The 18,581-nt window shown below is 39.8% G+C and overlaps 1 protein-coding gene and 1 pseudogene across 4 annotated transcripts in view; one reads left to right on the forward strand and one right to left on the reverse strand.

Annotated features, from left to right (window-relative positions):
• USP48 (ubiquitin specific peptidase 48) overlaps nucleotides 1-18,581 on the reverse strand; it is a 95,300-nt gene that overhangs the window by 52,742 nt on the left and 23,977 nt on the right. For all 4 annotated transcript variants that reach the window (XM_081817686.1, XM_081817685.1, XM_081817684.1 and 1 more), the window contains exons 2-8: nucleotides 13,921-14,041; nucleotides 12,784-12,940; nucleotides 7,432-7,559; nucleotides 6,516-6,640; nucleotides 5,912-6,020; nucleotides 3,666-3,799; nucleotides 2,898-2,980 (exon numbers count right to left, since the gene is read on the reverse strand). In XM_081817686.1, the coding sequence (XP_081673812.1) occupies nucleotides 2,898-2,980; nucleotides 3,666-3,799; nucleotides 5,912-6,020; nucleotides 6,516-6,640; nucleotides 7,432-7,559; nucleotides 12,784-12,940; nucleotides 13,921-14,041 (857 nt within the window). The remainder of the gene's footprint in view (nucleotides 1-2,897; nucleotides 2,981-3,665; nucleotides 3,800-5,911; nucleotides 6,021-6,515; nucleotides 6,641-7,431; nucleotides 7,560-12,783; nucleotides 12,941-13,920; nucleotides 14,042-18,581) is intronic.
• Nucleotides 11,147-11,457, forward strand: LOC102746515 (U6 snRNA-associated Sm-like protein LSm3 pseudogene; annotated as a pseudogene).

The following is an 18,581-nucleotide window of genomic DNA, read 5'->3' on the forward strand; positions in this document are numbered from 1 at the left end:
AAGGAGCAAAGGACAGAGACACTGCAAGACTTCGTCATGGGGGGGGCGCCTGGGTAGCTCAGTCATTAAGCATCTGCCTTCGGCTCAGGTCATGATCCCAGGGTCCTGGGATCGAGCCCCGCATCGGGCTCCCTGCTCTGTGGGAAGCCTGCTTCTCCCACTCCCCCTGCTTGTGCTCATTCTCTCACTGTGTCTCTGTCAAATAAATAAATAAAATCTTTTTTAAAAAAAATTTAAAATTTTAAAATAAATAAATAAAAATTAATTAATAAAAATTAAGGAAGTGACTGCCATAAAAGCCAGATTAGTGCCTATGATATGGGGCGGGGGGGCAAAGGGGTTGTTACTGGGAGGGGCACAAAAGAGACTTTGGAGCCATGGGAAAGTTTTATTTCTTGAGCTGGATGTTGCTCATGTAGATGTCCACTTTGTGAGAATTCTGCAACCCACACAGGTTTGTATTTTGGACTCTATATTAAAAGGAAGGATTAGTGGATAAAGCGACATGTATGGTGCAGACAGTGGCAGGAAAAGGGAGGTTCTGCCTGCCGTGGATGGCTGTGGGAGGGTGAAGACAAGACCACTGAAGCAGACGAGGAGGAAAAATCGCCGACAATACATGTTCCTTATAGTATTCCCTAAATTAAATCATCACGATAAACCACACAAGTAGAAGCAGTAACCATGACTGCATTACCAAGAGACAACACAAAAATTTTCCTATCACAACACGACTGTTCACCTAAATTTATACTCATCCACTCATTATACTATCAACTTCAAAATTCTGGTAGTTTTGAACAGCCAGTGGAACCTGTTCTTTAATGTGCACCTATATTATTTGGATCATAATGTTGTCTTAATGTTTTGCTAACTATATTTAAATATAATTGGTTTCTTCTGAAATTCTATGAATTTTATTCAGTCCCCAAATCTCAACGTGACCTACAGGAATATTAAAATCCCCTGCCAAAAACTTAAAATAACAAAATTCCCCCCAAAATACAGCAAAAGTTCAGTTAAGAGAGTCAGGTGCTAAAGGTTCAAGAACAGGAATCCCTTAGTTTACAGATCTACGTAGATCGGAGGTGCACTATTTAAAGAAACAAGTGAATTCTCCTTTTTTAAAAAAAGAGCATCTTTTAGATCTATCTTCTCTCAGCTTTTTATGTGGATATGTGTGTACAGATACGTATCAGCTAGAATATAGGAAAATACAAATACTGGTGGCCTGGGTGATAGAATTACAGGTGGTTTGTGTTTTTGTTTTTTATTTTTTAGGATATTATTTATTTATTTGAGAGACAGAGTGAGATAGAAGAGAGAGAGAGAATGAGCCAAGGGGAGGGCCAGAGGGAGAGGCAGAAGCAGACCCCACCCTGAGCAGGGAGCCCGATGCGGGGCTCTATCCCAGGATCCTGGGATCATGACCTGAGCCGAAGGCAGACACTCAACTGACCAACCACCCAGGTGCCCCTTTTGTGGTTTTGGTTTTGTTTTTTTTTTTTAAGTAGGCTCCACACCCAGTGTGGGGCTCAAACTTATGACCCTGAGATCAAGAATCGCACGCTCCGCCCTATACTGGGTGTAGAGATTAGTTAAAAATAAAATCTTAGGGGGCCTGGGTGGCTCAGTCAGTTGAGCGTCTGACTCTTGATTTTGGCTCAGGTCATGATCTCAGGGTCTTGGGAATGAACCCCATGTCTCTCCCTCTCCCTCTGCCTCTCCCACCCATTACAAGCTCTCTCTCTCTCTCTAAAAACAAATAAAATCTTTTAAAAAATTATTTAAAAATAAAAATATAAATAAAAGTTTATTACATTTAGTCAGCAAACACTAAATTTAAATTATTTCTACAGGTTTTATAACCTACCAAGTCTACTTCATAATCATCTTATTTTCCCACAGTTCCAATTGGACAAATACACAATAAGTTTAGTAACAATAATAAAAACTATTCAAAATCATACACTGGAGTCAAGGGAAGTGCTAATTTTATATCTAAGTTTCTGTCCCCTGAGACATCGCTAAGCTATCAGACATCTCTTAACTTCAAACAATTACCTGAACAAAGTAGGCAGGAAACAAATCCCTACACAAGTGAACTACAGTTTATTCATTCAATCAACTATAGTAATAGCCAAGTCCAGGAGCAAAGTCTCCAGCTGTTTCCTCCTCCACCGAGTGAAAATTTCAAACCACAGCACTGACAGAGCATCACACATTTTAAAAGCTTAAACACTTAACATCGTTCCCCAACCTCCCCAATTGTTTCTTCCAAAGGTTTTTAGGGATTGTTTCTATTGTAAGTCACCTCCAGAAGCTTTTTATAGAAAGAGATAAAAATTATGATATAATTTCTATATTAAAAATTTAACAAATAGTAAGATCAATCTGGGAAAGGAAGGGAAGCAGTCCTTCCAGTCAGGGCAAGAGAAACAAAAGGGCCAAAAGGAAAAGACAGTAAATTATTTCTTCTTGATACTTTGTCGCAGCATCCTAGAACTCATCAGTCATCACAGATAGGGAGAATTACAGCATAAATATTGGGATTATGCCACCCGAAGTTTTTGATAAAGTTAAAAAAAACATGAATGGAGGCAGCTCAGAATTTTATGAGGAATTATATTGACACTAAGGGACCAAGTGTGGGTTCAGACAGTAAAATACTTTCTCCCCTTTTTATTCTTTTGTAGATACTGATGAACCATCTAACCTCTGTGGTGTACTTACTCATTGAAAATGGAAGTAACATCTCAGCTCGCCTAAAAAGCCTTTGTTCCCAGACAGAGGTTAGCAAAGAATACTTATAAAATGCTATCCTGTATTCATCACAAGCTGATCACAAGTTACAGTCTCTGGGCATTATAATTATCACTGCTCGGTAAAAATATTACCTTTATGTTCCACATAAGGCTCCATATCCAAAATTTCTGAGAAGCCAATGTAGGTATTCAGCTTTTTCTTATGTCCAGTTTGCCTAACCAAGAGGAAAGCTAATTATATTTAAAACAATCATAAAACAATGTATAAGCTCTACCAGCTATTTTAATAAACTCAATGGTACCTAGGTAGGTTTCACTCAGCAATCTTGCTCAAAAACTTGTATGATTAGAAGTCAACATAATGCTGTCTTATAATTGGTGGAAAAGAATAGGTTAAAGGTATGAATTTTAAGTGTTGATTCCAAACTAATTTTCGGAAGTTTTAATATAATCACAAGAGAGCCACAGATGCTCCTGCTTCATAAAGGTAATGTGCATGTGCAAACATTGCCTTTATCTTAATTATAAAATCAAAGATATATTCCCATGGGGGTCGGGTGGGGTGGAAGAGTGTAATAAGTAGAAATTTACAAAGTTCTTATTCAAAAATACAGAACATCAAGATAATTCAGTTCTTACCTGTATGTTTGTTTTCCTTTGCAGTGTTTAATAATTAATAGAATAAAAATAAGGATTCCCTACTTTTCTAGTTCTCACTCAGATATGGCTGGCTTCCTTAAGAATTTTGTGATAAAACCAGGTATTATTGGCATTTCAAAATGGCAAGTCCCACCTACACAATCTAGAGTTTCGGCATTCCGTTACTTTATCTGTCTATGGTAAAATCTGTACACATTAGGCCACAATGAGCAACAAACACTGCTACTCATACATATTTACCTGTCAAAAACAAAACGCATCAGCTGTAAGTTCAGGGTACAGGGAAGGCTCAGGAGTCTGATCTTCCTTGTGGCATTCTGTTTACTTTGACAGTTTTCACAAAAGTATCGATTGTCTCCTTCTAATTTTTCTTCCTGATCAGAAATAAGACATTACTTTAAAAAAATTAGAAGATGGAAAGATTTTTAAAAAGTCATCAAATCTCTGATGTAAAGCATAATTTCATTTTAAGTAACAGCCCCCCCAACCTGCTGAAGATCAAGTCACTCTAAGTAATGAAGGACACATAAGATAAAAGGCATTACTGAGCAGTAATATTAATTTGCATACAATGATTTAAAATTGTTGTGCCTCTTTCCAAAATGTATGTTTTTTTAAGTACTTCTCAAAAATGCTTTGTCCTGATAATCCCACTTCTGGGAATTCTAAGGAAGTAGGTTGTACAGAAAAAAAAAAAAAAATCATACGTACTTTGATGCAACAAAATTAATTTAAGAACTGTGAAAAATGGTGGAAATTACATAGGGCACCAGAATACGAAACTACATATATACAAAATCATACACAGACACGCACATACACAGTTAAAATTGCTGAATCAAGCTGAAGAGATAAAGCTAAAAGATCTCGGGAAATTCAGTGGTATGGCTTAGTGGTTTCTTAGATTTTTCCTGTTATGTCTTCTTAATTCACTTGCCAATCCTCCCCTCCAGCGTCCATTGCCAGCTCCCCCTAACCTCCCTGGTTTCCTGTGTCTGAATGTCCAAAGGCTCAGTGTCCTTGGTCCTCGTCTCTCTCAACCCTGATTTTATCCTGCCCCCAAAACCCTGAACCAAATGTCTCAAATCTAACACACCCCAAAGCAAACTCCCAATCCCTCTCCCAAGCCTATTCCTCCCACATCCCTTCCCAGAGCAATTTTGGCAACCCTATCCCTGCCTGGCGCTCAGGCCAAACCTTAGTAATCCTTGACTCCTCCCCTTCTCTCCATGTCCAGTCAGCAAACTGTATCAGCTCTACTTGGAAAATACACTGAAAATCCAAACACTACTTATCACCTCTTCAGATGACCCTTTGTCGAAGCCAGCATCAACTCCTTTGCCTGCCCAGGCCCAACCTCAGCCAACTCTCAAGACAGCACCCAGAACCGTCCTGTTCAAACAGATCATAATTCTATGCTTACCATCCCCTGATGGCATCTCACTGCACTCAAAGTCAAGCCTCTGGCCAAGGCCCACCAGGCTCCATCGGTATGATTCTCAGTTACTCTACAACATCTTTCTCCCCTTGCTTATCCACTTCAGCCACACTGACCTTGCTGTCCCTCAAACTACCAGGCACATTCTTTTCTCAAGCTCTGCACTTCCTCCCATTTCCTCCATGGCTCACTCCTTCACCTTCCATCATTTTATTTCTAACTGCAACCAGACCCACTTTCATCCCTACCACATTCTCCATCCCCCTTCCCAGGTTTATTTTTCTCCATAGTACTTATTCTAGGTGACACACTACATATTTCACTGTCATCCCCAGTCCCCACACCACTAACATTACAAGGCAAAAGTTCTCGGTTTCCACCCACTAGGGTTATCCCCAACCACTGAATCGGTGTGTAAACACAGTAAACACTCAAACAATATCTAGGTGAATGAATTCAGTAAATGAGTATTTGAAGCAGGCTAACAGTTGTGCTAAGAAAGGAAGAAAGGTACAAAAATATTTTAAGAAAGGGAACTATAGGATAAGCTCATCTATTATGCCATGTGCTTGTTCCCACTTGGTAACAAAGGTTTCCCTGAGCAGCTTTCTCAACTCAGAACGAAAGGGAGCCACTCCCCTCCCTCCACATGCTCTACATACAAGAAGAAATACAGAGTAGAAGGGCTGAAGAATGACCAGTGATGTTTGAAAAAAAATTTCATTCCACACCTGGTAGTTCTCCTTAAATGAAAAGGCAGTTTAACCGGATGATAGTAGAGCTTAGATTTCCTTAAACACTCTACCACCCCTAATCATCCAAGTTTTAACACGTAACTTTACATGTAAAGTAACTGAAGGAGCCCTTCAACACACAGCCTGCTTCAGCACTTTAAAATTTACAGTTTCTTCCAGATCATTACAGAAACAGAGACATGTCATATGTGGAAAAGGCTAATAATGAATTTACCCATTAAACCAAAAAACTACTCAGAATAGTATTTAATGGTTAATGAGTAGAAACAACATATACGCCAAAATTCGAATACCTTCAAAAATTCTGAGATGCAATCTGTTAATTGCTTGTGGCCTTGGATATTTAACTCCAGTTCATAAAACTTTGATAAAAGCTTAGACTCTCTGCCACACTGATTGCAACTATAATAAAACAGAGCGATAAAATTAAGGTCAGAGTGGGAAAACAATCCAGTTCCATTTTATTACACTCTAGAACTATGGAAAGAAACATTACCTTGGTTTTCTTTCATGGAAATTATTTACACTATATATTAAAAATAAAAAACAAAGTGATTGGTGAGGCCTGTAGTTTATGATTAGGAAAAATTTCAAGAGGCATTTTACATTCACTCTCAATATTCCACCGGCTCCAATCTCCCTCTCTGAGCTCACACCACAGCCATAAAGTATACAGTGAGCGCTCAACCACACACAGCTCTCAACATCTGAAGGGGTTCAACTGCATTTACCACGTCAGCTGTTTACACGTTGCCATGGAAATGAATTACTATAAATATTACTTGCCCTGTGATGGCCCATGAAAGCTGTAACTTGGAACTGAACTGAAAATCAGATAACATGCTAAGTAACAGTCTTAGAAGACAATGCACGGTGGGAAAGCTGAAACACACTTACACGGTTACATAAGCATATTCTCCACAGAACTGCTGTTGGACAATGTTCCGCACATCTGGATTCTTTTGTTTAGACAAAGTGTCTTCCAATAGAGACATAAAGAGTTTTGAAAATTCTTGGGCATCCTACAACACAAGTTTGGGTTAATAGAAAGAAAAATCGTACCTTGCTTTTCAACTTCTGATACAAACAGCAATAAGTGAAATGTTCCAGAAACTCTATTTCGAACTTAGCATTTTCAAATAAGGACTAGAGCTATGTTGAATCAGTTTGTACCCACATATGAGTTTTCAGAAATGGGATCAAGGAAAATGTGTAATATGCTGGACAGTTCAATAAATGCTCTAATTCAAAATAGAAAAAAGTTAATTTTTAGAAAGCATTTCACTTCACTTCCTCCTACAAACATTCTAAAGGACATTTGGGTGCCTTTTTATATTTAAAAAAACTTAAAGGGGGGCGCCTGGGTGGCTCAGTCTTTAAGCGTCTGCCTTCGGCTCCAGTCATGATCCCAGGGTCCTGGGATCGAGCCCCGCATCGGGCTCCCTGCTCTGCAGGAAGCCTACTTCTCCCTCTCCCACTCCCCCTGCTTGTGTTCCCTCTCTCGCTGTGTCTCTCTCTGTCAAATAAATAAAAAATAAATAAATAAAAAATTAAAAAAAATTAAAAAACTTAAAGGTTCTGGGGCACCTGGGTAGCTAAGTCTGTTAAGCATCCGGCCCTTGATTTCGGCTTAGGTCATGATCTCAGGGCCCTGAAACTGGGCTCTGAATCAGCTCCACTCTCAGTGGGCAGTCTGAGGATTCTCGCTCTCTCCTTTTCCCTCTGCCTCTCACCCCCTCACTGTGCTCTCTCTCTCTCTCAAATAAATAAATAAATCCTTTAAAAAAAATTCACAGAATTTAGGCGTTCTTACCTGCTGTTGCCCTGTGTCCAAACCCAAGGCTTTAACAAATCCCGATGGATCAATGTATCGCCTATTACTGTTTTGCAACAAGGCAAACAAATACTGAAGATGTTCACAAATTGTTTGAGGCTCATAATCTATTGAAAAACATATGTTGTTTTTAGAAAACTGCTACTTTTAAAATATGTACTTCTTTACACGAGAACATCACTAAGCACCCGTACATTTACAGCGTATTAGTGTCATCTTACAGTTCTAAAACTTTAGTAGAAATAAATTAGTAATCATATTTGTTTTGGAAGTAATGAGGCAGCCACGGCTATCCATATACATCCCCCAAAGGCAAGAGTTATATGTGCATCACAACAGCAACCATGACTATAGTTTTCTAGTGTCAAATCACACTGAAATGTTCAGTGCAATATAAAAACCACAGACTATATTTACCATTCATATAAGATGGCCAAATATTTTAATATAATCTCATTAATGTAAACTTGCCATAAATTAAGTTACAGGATTCAAACTTGAATGAATATAACGATATATTTTAAAATCCTAGAATTTTAGAGTGGCAAGTTTTATTGAGTTGGGAAGGTATTTTAAATAGGAAATGTGGATCTCAAGAGCCCCAAAAGACTTGAGCGTTATCTTCTGTGCCAGTCACTACCCTGCTTTGCCCACTGATAACATGGATCAGCTACGTCAACATCTCTCCTTTACCAAGCTGCGCAAGATGAAGTCTTGCCAGCAGAGGGCACTGGAGGGTTCAGTTGTGCCTGCCCCTCCAGGCTCCGGCAGCCAACAGCATCCAGCAGCTAGCTTCCTGCAGCGCCTCCTCTGGTAGCGGCCAAAGTAGGCGGCCTCTGGTGAGGCACTTCCTCTTGAATGACCACCATGACAATGACCTCTTAGGCATCCTCTCAGGTGACTTAATAGGGGTTTCTGAGGCCCAGGATTTCCCTGTAGATAGTTTCAAGTAGGGATCCCCTATTGAGGAAGCAGCTCAGCACCTCCAAGATCTAGTGAGCCCACACAGGGCATTCTCCAGAGGTCCAAATTTCAGGCCCGAGCAATGGGGGTGAAGAGTCCTCCTTGGGGGTTCTTTTTTGGCTTGGGGGTAGTGGCTGCTCCCTACATCTGCTAGTCCTGTATTTTTTCAAGTCTTCTTTAATTCTTACTAACCACTCCCCCCCATTCTAATTTCCTGTTAATAATTCCCTCTTCTTGGTGAGCATTTCATAACATATAATTGTCAAATCACTATGCTGTACACCTGAAACTAATACACTGTCAACTATAATTCAACTTAAAAAAAATCCCTTCCAAAAACTACTCCAGTAGTATATGTATGTTTTAAAAATAAAAAAATAAAGTCTGTCTTGTAGGATATAAAAACAACTCAGGGCACTTGGCTGGCTCAGTCGGTAGAGCATGTGACTCCATCTTGGGGTTCATTCCCCACAGTGGGTGCAGAGACTACTTAACAATAAAAAAAAAAACCTTAATATACTATCCTTTCACAAAGATGGCACTAAAAGGCTAAGAAGGAAGCCCCTGCCCCTCCCAAAGCCGAAGCCAAAGCAAAAGCTTTGAAGGCCAAGAAAGTGGTGCTGAAAGGCGTCCAGTCACAAAAAAAAAAAGATCCGCATGTCACCTACATTCCAACAACCCAAGACACTACGTCTCCGGAGGCAGCCCAAATATCCTCGAAAGAGCACACCCAGGAGAAACAAGCTTGATCACTATGCCATCATCAAGTTCCCCGTGACTACTGAGTCAGCCATGAAGAAAACAGAAGACAACAACACACTTGTGTTCACTGTGGATATCAAGGCCAACACGCACCAGATCAAAGGGGCTGTGACGAAGCTCTACGACAGTGACATGGCCAAGGTCAACAACCTGATCAGGCCTGATGGAGAGAAGGTGGCATACATTCAACTGGCTGGCTAAATCTAAATGTTCTCACCATAAAAAAAAAACCAAGAAAAAAAACATAAGGGCGCCTGGGTGGCTCAGTCGTTAAGTATCTGCCTTCAGCTCAGGTCATGATCCCAGGGTCCCAGGGTCAAGCCCCGCGTCTGGCTCCCCGCTCTGCGGGAAGCCTGCTTCTCCCTCTCCCACTCCCCCTGCTTGTGTTCCTCTCTCGCTGTGTCTCTCTCTGTCAAATAAATAAATAAAATCTAAAATAATAATAATAATAATAAATGAATGAATAAAATAATAATTCCCTATTCTTTCTGTTCAAATTATTGTGTCATTTCCGTCTCCTATTTGGACTCGGAATGGTTTATCTCTTTACTACCAACTGTGACTTTCAGGAAGGCAACATTTCATTTTATAAAATAAATGTAAAAATCTTCCTGGGGTGTAAAGGCTTTGCAGGCCATTAAAAGCTATTCAAGTAAGTTTATGTCTACTCCAACTCTTCTATCTTACAGGTTAGATACTTCATACTTAGAACTCCAAAATAACTCCTCTGGGGCACCTGAGTGGCTCAGTTGGTTGATGATGCAACTCTTGATTTTGGCTCAGGTCATAATCTTGGGGTCGTTAAGATCAAGCCCCACAACTGGCTCTGCACTTAGCGTGGAGTCCGCTTGAGAGTCTTTCCTTCTGTTCCTCTTCCTGCTCTCAGGCATGCTCTCTCTTAAAATTATAAAAATATAATAAAATAACTTCCCCTCTGCTGGCTTACTTTTAAAAAAAAAAAGTTTTATTTTAGAGAGAGGGAGCGTGAGCAGGAGGGGTAGAGGGACGGGGGAGAGAATCTCAAGCAGACTTCACGCTAAGCTTGAAACCTGACATGGGGCTTGATCTCATGACCCTGAGATCACAACCTGAGCAAAACAAGAGTCGGAAGCTTAACCAACTACACCACCCAGGTGCCCCTGGCTTTCCTATCTGTAACATATGGGAATGATTGAACTGGGAGCAGAACTCAGATCTCATCATATCCAACATAAAGCCTTTGCACTCCACTTTTACCATGCCTATTAAAATAGCAGCAAAAATGTACACTCTCAGAACAAGGTGAGGAACAACTTCGGTAAAATATAAAAATTCATAGAAATTAAAAAAAAAACACAAAAAACATTTTTTGAAGATCACGTTAAAGCCACAATACCCAAGAGGCCATGATACATCATTTTATAAAAATTTCTTTATAAAAGAAATTTAGTTTTCACTTGTTATCAAGCTGTCATCTCACTAGTAAATTTATACTTTAGCAAAATAATGCTAAAAATCAAAAAGGATCCATTTTACATTAATCCTCCTTTACATACAATATTACTTTAAACACTTAATATACTATTAATCTAGATTTAAATATTCAGAACTATAAAGTTTTGGGGAAATAATCTTAAGAATTTGTTAAAGGGGAGTAGGAAAAAAATTTTTTTAAGCCCGGTGGGTTTTCTTTATTTTAAGTAGGCTCCACGCCCAACATGGGGCTCTAACTCATGACCTTGAGATCAAGAATCGCATGCCCTACCAACTGAGCCAGCCAGGTGCCCCTTAAGCACTGTGTTTTGAAGCAAAGATTACTATTAACAAGGACCAAGACTCTAAAGCATTACCTGTTGTCTACAGAGCTGCCAGAAGATGTGGTACTTATGAATCCTCTATCTATTCCCTCTCAGAGTCAAAGACATGAGCATGTGTCCAACCCAGATCATATAAAACACAGCAAAGGGGGAAAGGGTGCAAGGTTTGAAACATGGTGGATGACGTGGACCAGCAACAAACTACCAAGACTGTAGAAGATCCCCTGGATCTCATCAGGCTCAGCCTGGATGAGCAAATTTATGTGAAAATGAGAAATGACAGAGAGCTTCGAGGCAGATTACATGCTTATGATCAGCATTTAAATATGATTATTGGGAGATGTGGGAGAAACTGTGATTACTATAGAAATTGATGAGGAAACATATGAAGAGATATATAAATCAACAAAACGGAATATTCCAATGCTTTTTGTCCGGGGAGATGGTGTTGTACTAGTTGACCCTCCATTAAGAGTTGGCTGAAACAAAGAATTTATCATATATGGAATATAGGAGCTTTTGTATGATTGCCTCTTTAAATGTAGAAGATATTCAAAAGAGAAACCTGCGTCAATTTTGATATTGAGAAGTGACCAAGGATTCTTCCACTCCTGAAATGAGTTGATTTGCGGATAACTCAAAAATTCTTAAGCTAGGGGCATCTGGGTGGCTCAGTCGGTTAAGCATCTGCCTTCGGTTCAGGTCATGATCCCAGGGTCCTGGGATCAAGCCCCGGCATCAGGCTCCCTGCTCAGCAGGGAGCCTTGCTTCTCCCTCTCCCACTCCCCCTGCTTGTGTTCCCTCCCTCGCTGTGTCTCTCTGTCGAATAAATAAAATCTTTAAAAAAAAAAAAATTCTTAAGCTAAAGGGCATTTTAATTTTTTTCCAACCCTTTCAATAAATGTGATCACCAAGATGCAGAACTCTTTTTTTCAGGAATTGATTTTTTCTGTTGTCTTCTCAGATAATTTCTGATTTTTTTCCTTTAAATTAAATTTGATGTTTCCTTTTTTGAAAACAAAAACAAAAACAAAAACCCAAAAAACACACAGCAAAGGATTTATAGATGGGAGCAAGAGTCAAAGTTCCCAACTTAGAGTTCTCAAACCTATGTAACCTCAGACATTCACTGCCCTCCATCCCCCACCTTTGAGAAAGAGAAAAATCTGGTTTGTTCCATGAAAAGTTCCATCTTAAAGAGAATAATCTATAAATAAAAAGTAGTATCAATCAGGAATAATAATCCACACACTGTGCATGAAATAAACTAAGTAATTCCAGTAGAAACAGTTTGAAACCGATTTGGTCTAAAAATACTCTAAATGAGTGGAGCTGCTATCGGTGATTGATTTTGCCAAGGTTAGTGAATTTAACCTTAATTTTAGAGGCTATCAACGAAGTCGGCGTATTTGGGAATCAGAACAAAAGACTATCTGTGGTCACAATGAAGTATTAAGTCTCTCAAACTAGGGAAAAGAGTAGCCTTGTCTGCTTTACTGACTGATTTTTATCAATCACTACAAATTAATGAACTACAATCACGGCGTATTACATAAAGAAATTGTAGCTGTAAGCTATATAAGAATAATCAAATGGATTTCCTTCACTTGAATATGAGCCATTTTGGTGCATAAATAATAAATTTACAGAAAAAAGGGAAAACGATTTTGAACGCTGACAACGTTTACGAAGAACCTCCCAACATGCCCGGCACATAACAAGCCCTTAGGAGTTAGTCTCTTGCATTTGCTAAGTGTTCTAGCTGGCAATCTGCTGTGCAGGGAGTGGGCCCCACACCCACCCCACTAACCTTTCTCTTCTGGGATACCATCTCCCATCATGTAGTCACTACAGGTACTCGGACACAAGTACAGCGCCTGCCGCAGCTCCAGGTTGAGAAACCACACTTGAAGAAACGTGTTGACGTAACAAGTAGCGCCAAGGTTAGTGAGGCCCACAAATGAGTTCTACAAAAATACAAAATTTACAATTACAAAATCAATTTCCCTGTACACACAAAAATTATAAGAGCAATTATTTTTTAAATTTCAGATAAAAAATTCATTACCACCACCCCAACCAACACGGCATAACCACGTACGGCTCTCTTGGCCGTGGGGAGGACATAATTTCATGACAGCCCCATCTCAGTTGGCTACAGGAGTGGGAAAGACTTAGGACAGCACATCCCCCGTCTAATAGCCTGCCTTCTCTGGCCACTTACATCTAAAATTAAAGCGGCGGATTAAAGCGGCGGGCTCCAGGCCAGATCCGTTCTGAACCTCTGTACATAGGGTTTTCATTTGCTCTAGTCCTAAACTGTCCACATTGAGGAGAATGACAAAATACAACTTCCACAAAAGTTCCTTTCTATCCTATAGATTAAGGAGAAATGAAGAAGGGGGAATTGGCTGCAACTTTTTCCAAAGATTGAGGATTCCTGAACTTACAAAGAATCATTCTTCTTAATACACAAAATATCTATATAGCTGACTATTTTGTGAATGCCAGGCTTTTCGGTTAGAAAATCTTAATGTGTGTTTTAAAAAAAAGTGAAATATTGGTTATACTTATAATATATAAAAATACAAGCCCAAGAAAGCATGATAGTATCACTATGGGAGCTTGGTTCCTTGACTTACCACTTGCTTTAAAGAGACGTTTTTAAAAACGAGTTCAAAATAAAACGAACAATATGAAAGCCAACAAAGAATCAGCATTTAAACTACAACTATCATCTAAAGGCTTGCTGGATTACATGGCCACCTGATTTAAAGCAATACCATTAAGAACTGTTCCAATTCAAGCAGTTTAAGTTCCACTGCTTATCTTCAAGCTGCATGGGTTTCCCCAAATCAGTAATAGTTTCTGATCACAGATGCAAAACAAAACAACAAAAACCCAGAGGAATACTCCCATAGCGATCACTTAAAAAAGGATGGCTTACCTTTTTTCTCCTCTCACAGTTGGGATCATCAATGTTATGGAAACTATTTTCATCTATTTCTCCTAACCAAATATGCTCACCAATACCAACCAAGCAATTCGGATTTCCTTTGCAGTTTCGTCTACAAAAAAATTATTGTTTGATTAAGAAATGCCAGAGTTCCATAAGAAAAATGCAGATTAAAACTATAATGATATAACATTATTTCATCTATTTCTCAACTACAAAATTAGGAGAACTAAGAAGATATAAAACCACGCTCACTTTAAGGCTGTGGGGAAACAACTCATTTACTGCAGAGAGAGTTCAAACTGGTAGTAGGGCTTTCAGGGAGAGGACTTTGCAATCTCTAACAAAACTACACATACAGGGGCGCCTGGGTGGCTCAGTCATTAAGCGTCTGCCTTTGGCTCAGGTCATGATCCCAGGGTCCCGGGGTCAAGCCCTGCGTCCGGCTCCCCGCGTCCAGCTCCCCGTGTCGGGCTCCCTGCTCCGCGGGAAGCCTGCTTCTCCCTCTCCCACTCCCCCTGCTTGTGTTCCCTCTCTCGCTGTGTCTCTGTCAAATAAATAAATCTTAAAAACAAACAAACAAACAAAACTACACATACAGCTTCCTTGTCACCCACCAATTCATTTTTTTTAACCAAGTAATATTTTTTTAACATTTTTATTTTGTTATGTTAATCACCATACATCATTAGTTTTTGATGTAGTGTTCTACGACTCATTGTTTGCGTATAACACCCAGTGCTCCATTCAGTACGTGCCCTCTTTAATACCCATCACCAGGCTAACCCATCCACCAATTAATTTCTGATGATTCACTGTGAAGATACATCTTTAAGAGTGCAGATATATCTGCACAAATAACACCTCGGTTAGTCATTACAGCACTGATTATAACTGTGAAATCCTGGAAAGCCAAATGACTCAACAGGGGACATGGTACCTAGGCACAACGGAGTACTATGCAACTGTAACAGGAAAATCACAGGACAAACCTTTATGGATGGATGTGGAGTCAGTTCCAGGATGTATCAGTAAGAAAGCAACACGCAAAACAGTATCTATAGTATGCTATTTCTTGTCTATACATGTATCTGCTCATTCGAACAAAAAGAAACCAAAAGGCTAAGCCAGAGACCAATAAAAGTGGTTACCTTCAGAACAGGAGAGGGTTTAGAGTAAAAACTGGACGGGTATGTGACACTTTTCTGAATATACCGTTCCATACACTGCTGAACTGGGGGGCCTCTGTCAATGTGACACACACACACACACACACACACACACACTCACAAGTAAGGATGGGAGGGCCCTAAATCCAACACAAACACATTTCAATTAAATAACATATCCACAACGAAGGGAAGGGGGGTGAGGAACTAACCCAAGTAACCTGAACCCAGTCAGTAGCAAGCTCATTTAGTAGTGTCCTCAGGCTAAGGATAAAAAGTACAAATTCCAAATCTTAATGACTTCCTTTTCATAACAATTCTAAAAAACTACTTTCCTTATATTCTATATTTAAACAAATAAGTAAATATAGTGGGGATAAAGGAAACCAAGGTTTGGAAAGTTACAAATAAGAAAGGGAGGAAGAAGAAAATGAAGCCTGCAGTTCTGCATCAGGAATAACAGACAAAAGCCTAAACTTGTAGGTAGATTAGGGTTGCCAGATAAACCAGAGAACAGTAGTTACTTGAATTTCAGATAAATGAGATATTTCTTTTTTTTTTTTAAGATTTTATTTATTTATTTGAGACAGAGAATGAGAGAGAGAGAGCATGAGAGGGGGGAGGGTCAGAGGGAGAAGCAGACTCCCTGCTGAGCAGGGAGCCCGATGCAGGACTCGATCCCGGGACTCCAGGATCATGACCTGAGCCGAAGGCAGCCGCTTAACCAACTGAGCCACCCAGGCGCCCTAAATGATATATTTCTATTAAAAAATGTTTGTTATAGGGCGCCTGGGTGGCTCAGTCAGTTAAGCGTCTGCCTTTAGCTCAGGTCCTGGGATCGAGTCCCACATTGGGCTCCCTGGTCTGCGGGGAGTCTGCTTCTCCCTCTGCCTCTGCCCTCTCCCTGGCTCCTTCTCTCTCTCTCATGAATAAATAAATAAAACCTTAAAAAAAAAAAAAAAAGATTGCTCAGGACGCCTGGGTGGCTCAGCCCGTTAAGTGGCTGCCTTTGGCTCAGGTCATGATCCTAAGGTTCTTGGATCAAGCCCCGCATCGGGCTCCTTGCTTAGCGGGGAGCCTGCTTCTCTCTCTGCCTGCCACTCCTCCTGCTTGTGCTCACTCTCTCTCTCTCTGATTTAAAAAAAAAAAAAAAAGATTGCTATTAAGAAATATACATATTTGTTGTCTAAAATTTAAATTTAATTGGGCAGGCAAAGTAGATGGCCTTTTGTCAGCTGAGGGTCTATAAGCAATCACATGAGCACTCCTAGCAACCAGGTCTTGATTTCTAAGTATTCCCCCACTCAAAAAACCCAGGGCTCCTGGGAGAAACAGCTGGTTCCAAGGCTGGACAGAATACAAGATGAACATGGAACATCTTGCTATGCCCAAAAGTAAGAATAATGTACTCAAAGAATGATGGGGACGTGTTAAAAGGACAGCTTGAGAGGGACTCCCTGTGGCAAAATCAGGAACAATGAGAAGGAAATTAATGATAGAATTATGATCTACTGAATAAACAGGAATCCATACTGAAATGGATGGATGAGGGATGGGAAATTCCTTCCTTATAGAAAAAAGTCAACTGTCAAAGTACAAGTAAAGAAAATTAGAAAACCACCATTTGGCATCCATCAGATTAATACAAGAATCAAACAAGAATCATCAATGGATGCTTTATAGGCAAGTTTGTAGAGTCAGAGTATAGGGGAGTAATGAAATACCTACATAGTCTCAAAGTATCTTAGCATAGGATGTTTATTAATTACTAAAGGAAAAATAGTAACTTTCAGTGGAGAAAGCTGGCCAACACCCCTTCACCAGAAGATCAAAGGTACAGTGGTGGGTCCCTGCTGGTATGACCTTCTAAGAGCACTGCATCACTTCTGTGACGTTCCTGCCAATGTAAACAGCCTCAATCTAATCATGAGGTGGCATCAGACAAACCCACCCTGATGAGCTTTCTACACTTCAAAAATGTCAATGTCATGAAATAAAGAAAGACTGAATGATCCTTTCAGATTAAAAAAGACTAAAGAGACAACTGGCTGCAGTACACAGCTTGGATTTTCTTTTGCTACAAAGGACATTATTAGATCTCTACATTCTGTATGTTTCAGAAGCTTAGCCACTAAAGCATTATGGATAGTAGTGAAAGACTGGAAACATCAATGTCCATCAATAATAAACTGATAAATAATATAACCAAACAACAGAAACCACTCTACAGTCAAGGGAAAAGATGATGGAGGAATCTTTTTATGTTATGATATGTAACAACGGCATTAGCTGGAAAGACAAGGTACAAAAACAGTGTTTAAAAATGGGTGTGGTACACATGTTTATTTAAATAGGAGGATATAGTATAAAATGGAAAACACCCTACATCTAAGGAGGTTTGGCTCTGTATCTGCTAGCTACAGTTAAATTACCTAGCCAGCAGTTAATTTCAGAGAACATGTACAAACACAATTGCCAGCATTCTAGGGCCCAATAATTTCCATTATTTCTTTATTACCCCACCATCACCTTTTATACTTTTAAGATTTTGAACTATGGAATGCACTACATATTCCAAAGTAAAGAATTGTTCTTAGTGTTCTGCTTAAGCATCCTGTCTTCCTGATCTTAAAAAATAAATTTTAAAAAATCATTCTTCCTTTTTTTTTTTTTTTTAAGATTTTATTTATTTATTTGACAGAAACACAGCGAGAGAGGGAACACAAGCAGGGGGAGAGGGAGAGGAAGAAACAGGCTTCCCACGGAGCAGGGAGCCCAATGAGGGGCTCGATCCCAGGACACTGGGATCATGACCTAAGCCGAAGGCAGATGCTCAACAACTGAACCACCCAGGCGCCCTGTCAGACCTAATTCTTAAAAGTGGTTGTCTCTCTTCCTCTAAACTTTCTTACAAGACTAGTTAACAAACACGGGGAAAACACTCAAATCCAGAGGAACGCAAACTTAAAACAGTCATGAAAGATGTTTTCTCTTACCCCAATCAGTAAAAAGTTCCCAATGATGAACTAAGGTAAGGTGAGAGCCACTGTGTAGTCACTGGCAACGGGAGGAATGACTAAACACACCCTTTTGGAAAAACGTGAAAATGTCTCAAAATATTAAATGACACCAACATTTTGCTTCAATACTTCTACTCCTGGGCATATGTCCGTAAAATACACAACAACACTGTGGCAATAAAACAACGATGAATCCCAATGGGTACTTTTTCTAGAACTGTGTGACACAAGAACACCAAAGTGGCTGAAGTGGAAGACAAGGGACTAGTTCCAAAATGTTTGGTATGACATGCTAAGCAGCTATGACAGGACTTGCTGTGATTTTAGGCCAGCAAAACATCTTGGCAGCAATCCTAGTGGAGGACGTCCTAAACCAGTTTAGTAACAATGAGGATGCAGGAAAGCTGAATTCAAGTTTATCAATGAGAGAAAATCAACAGGACTTGGGGACCCCTTAGATGGT

The sequence above is a fragment of the Leptonychotes weddellii genome, chromosome 4 (assembly GCF_054177405.1).
Source record: "Leptonychotes weddellii isolate Sample4059 chromosome 4, ASM5417740v2, whole genome shotgun sequence".
In the NCBI taxonomy this organism is placed as follows: Eukaryota; Metazoa; Chordata; class Mammalia; order Carnivora; family Phocidae; genus Leptonychotes; species Leptonychotes weddellii.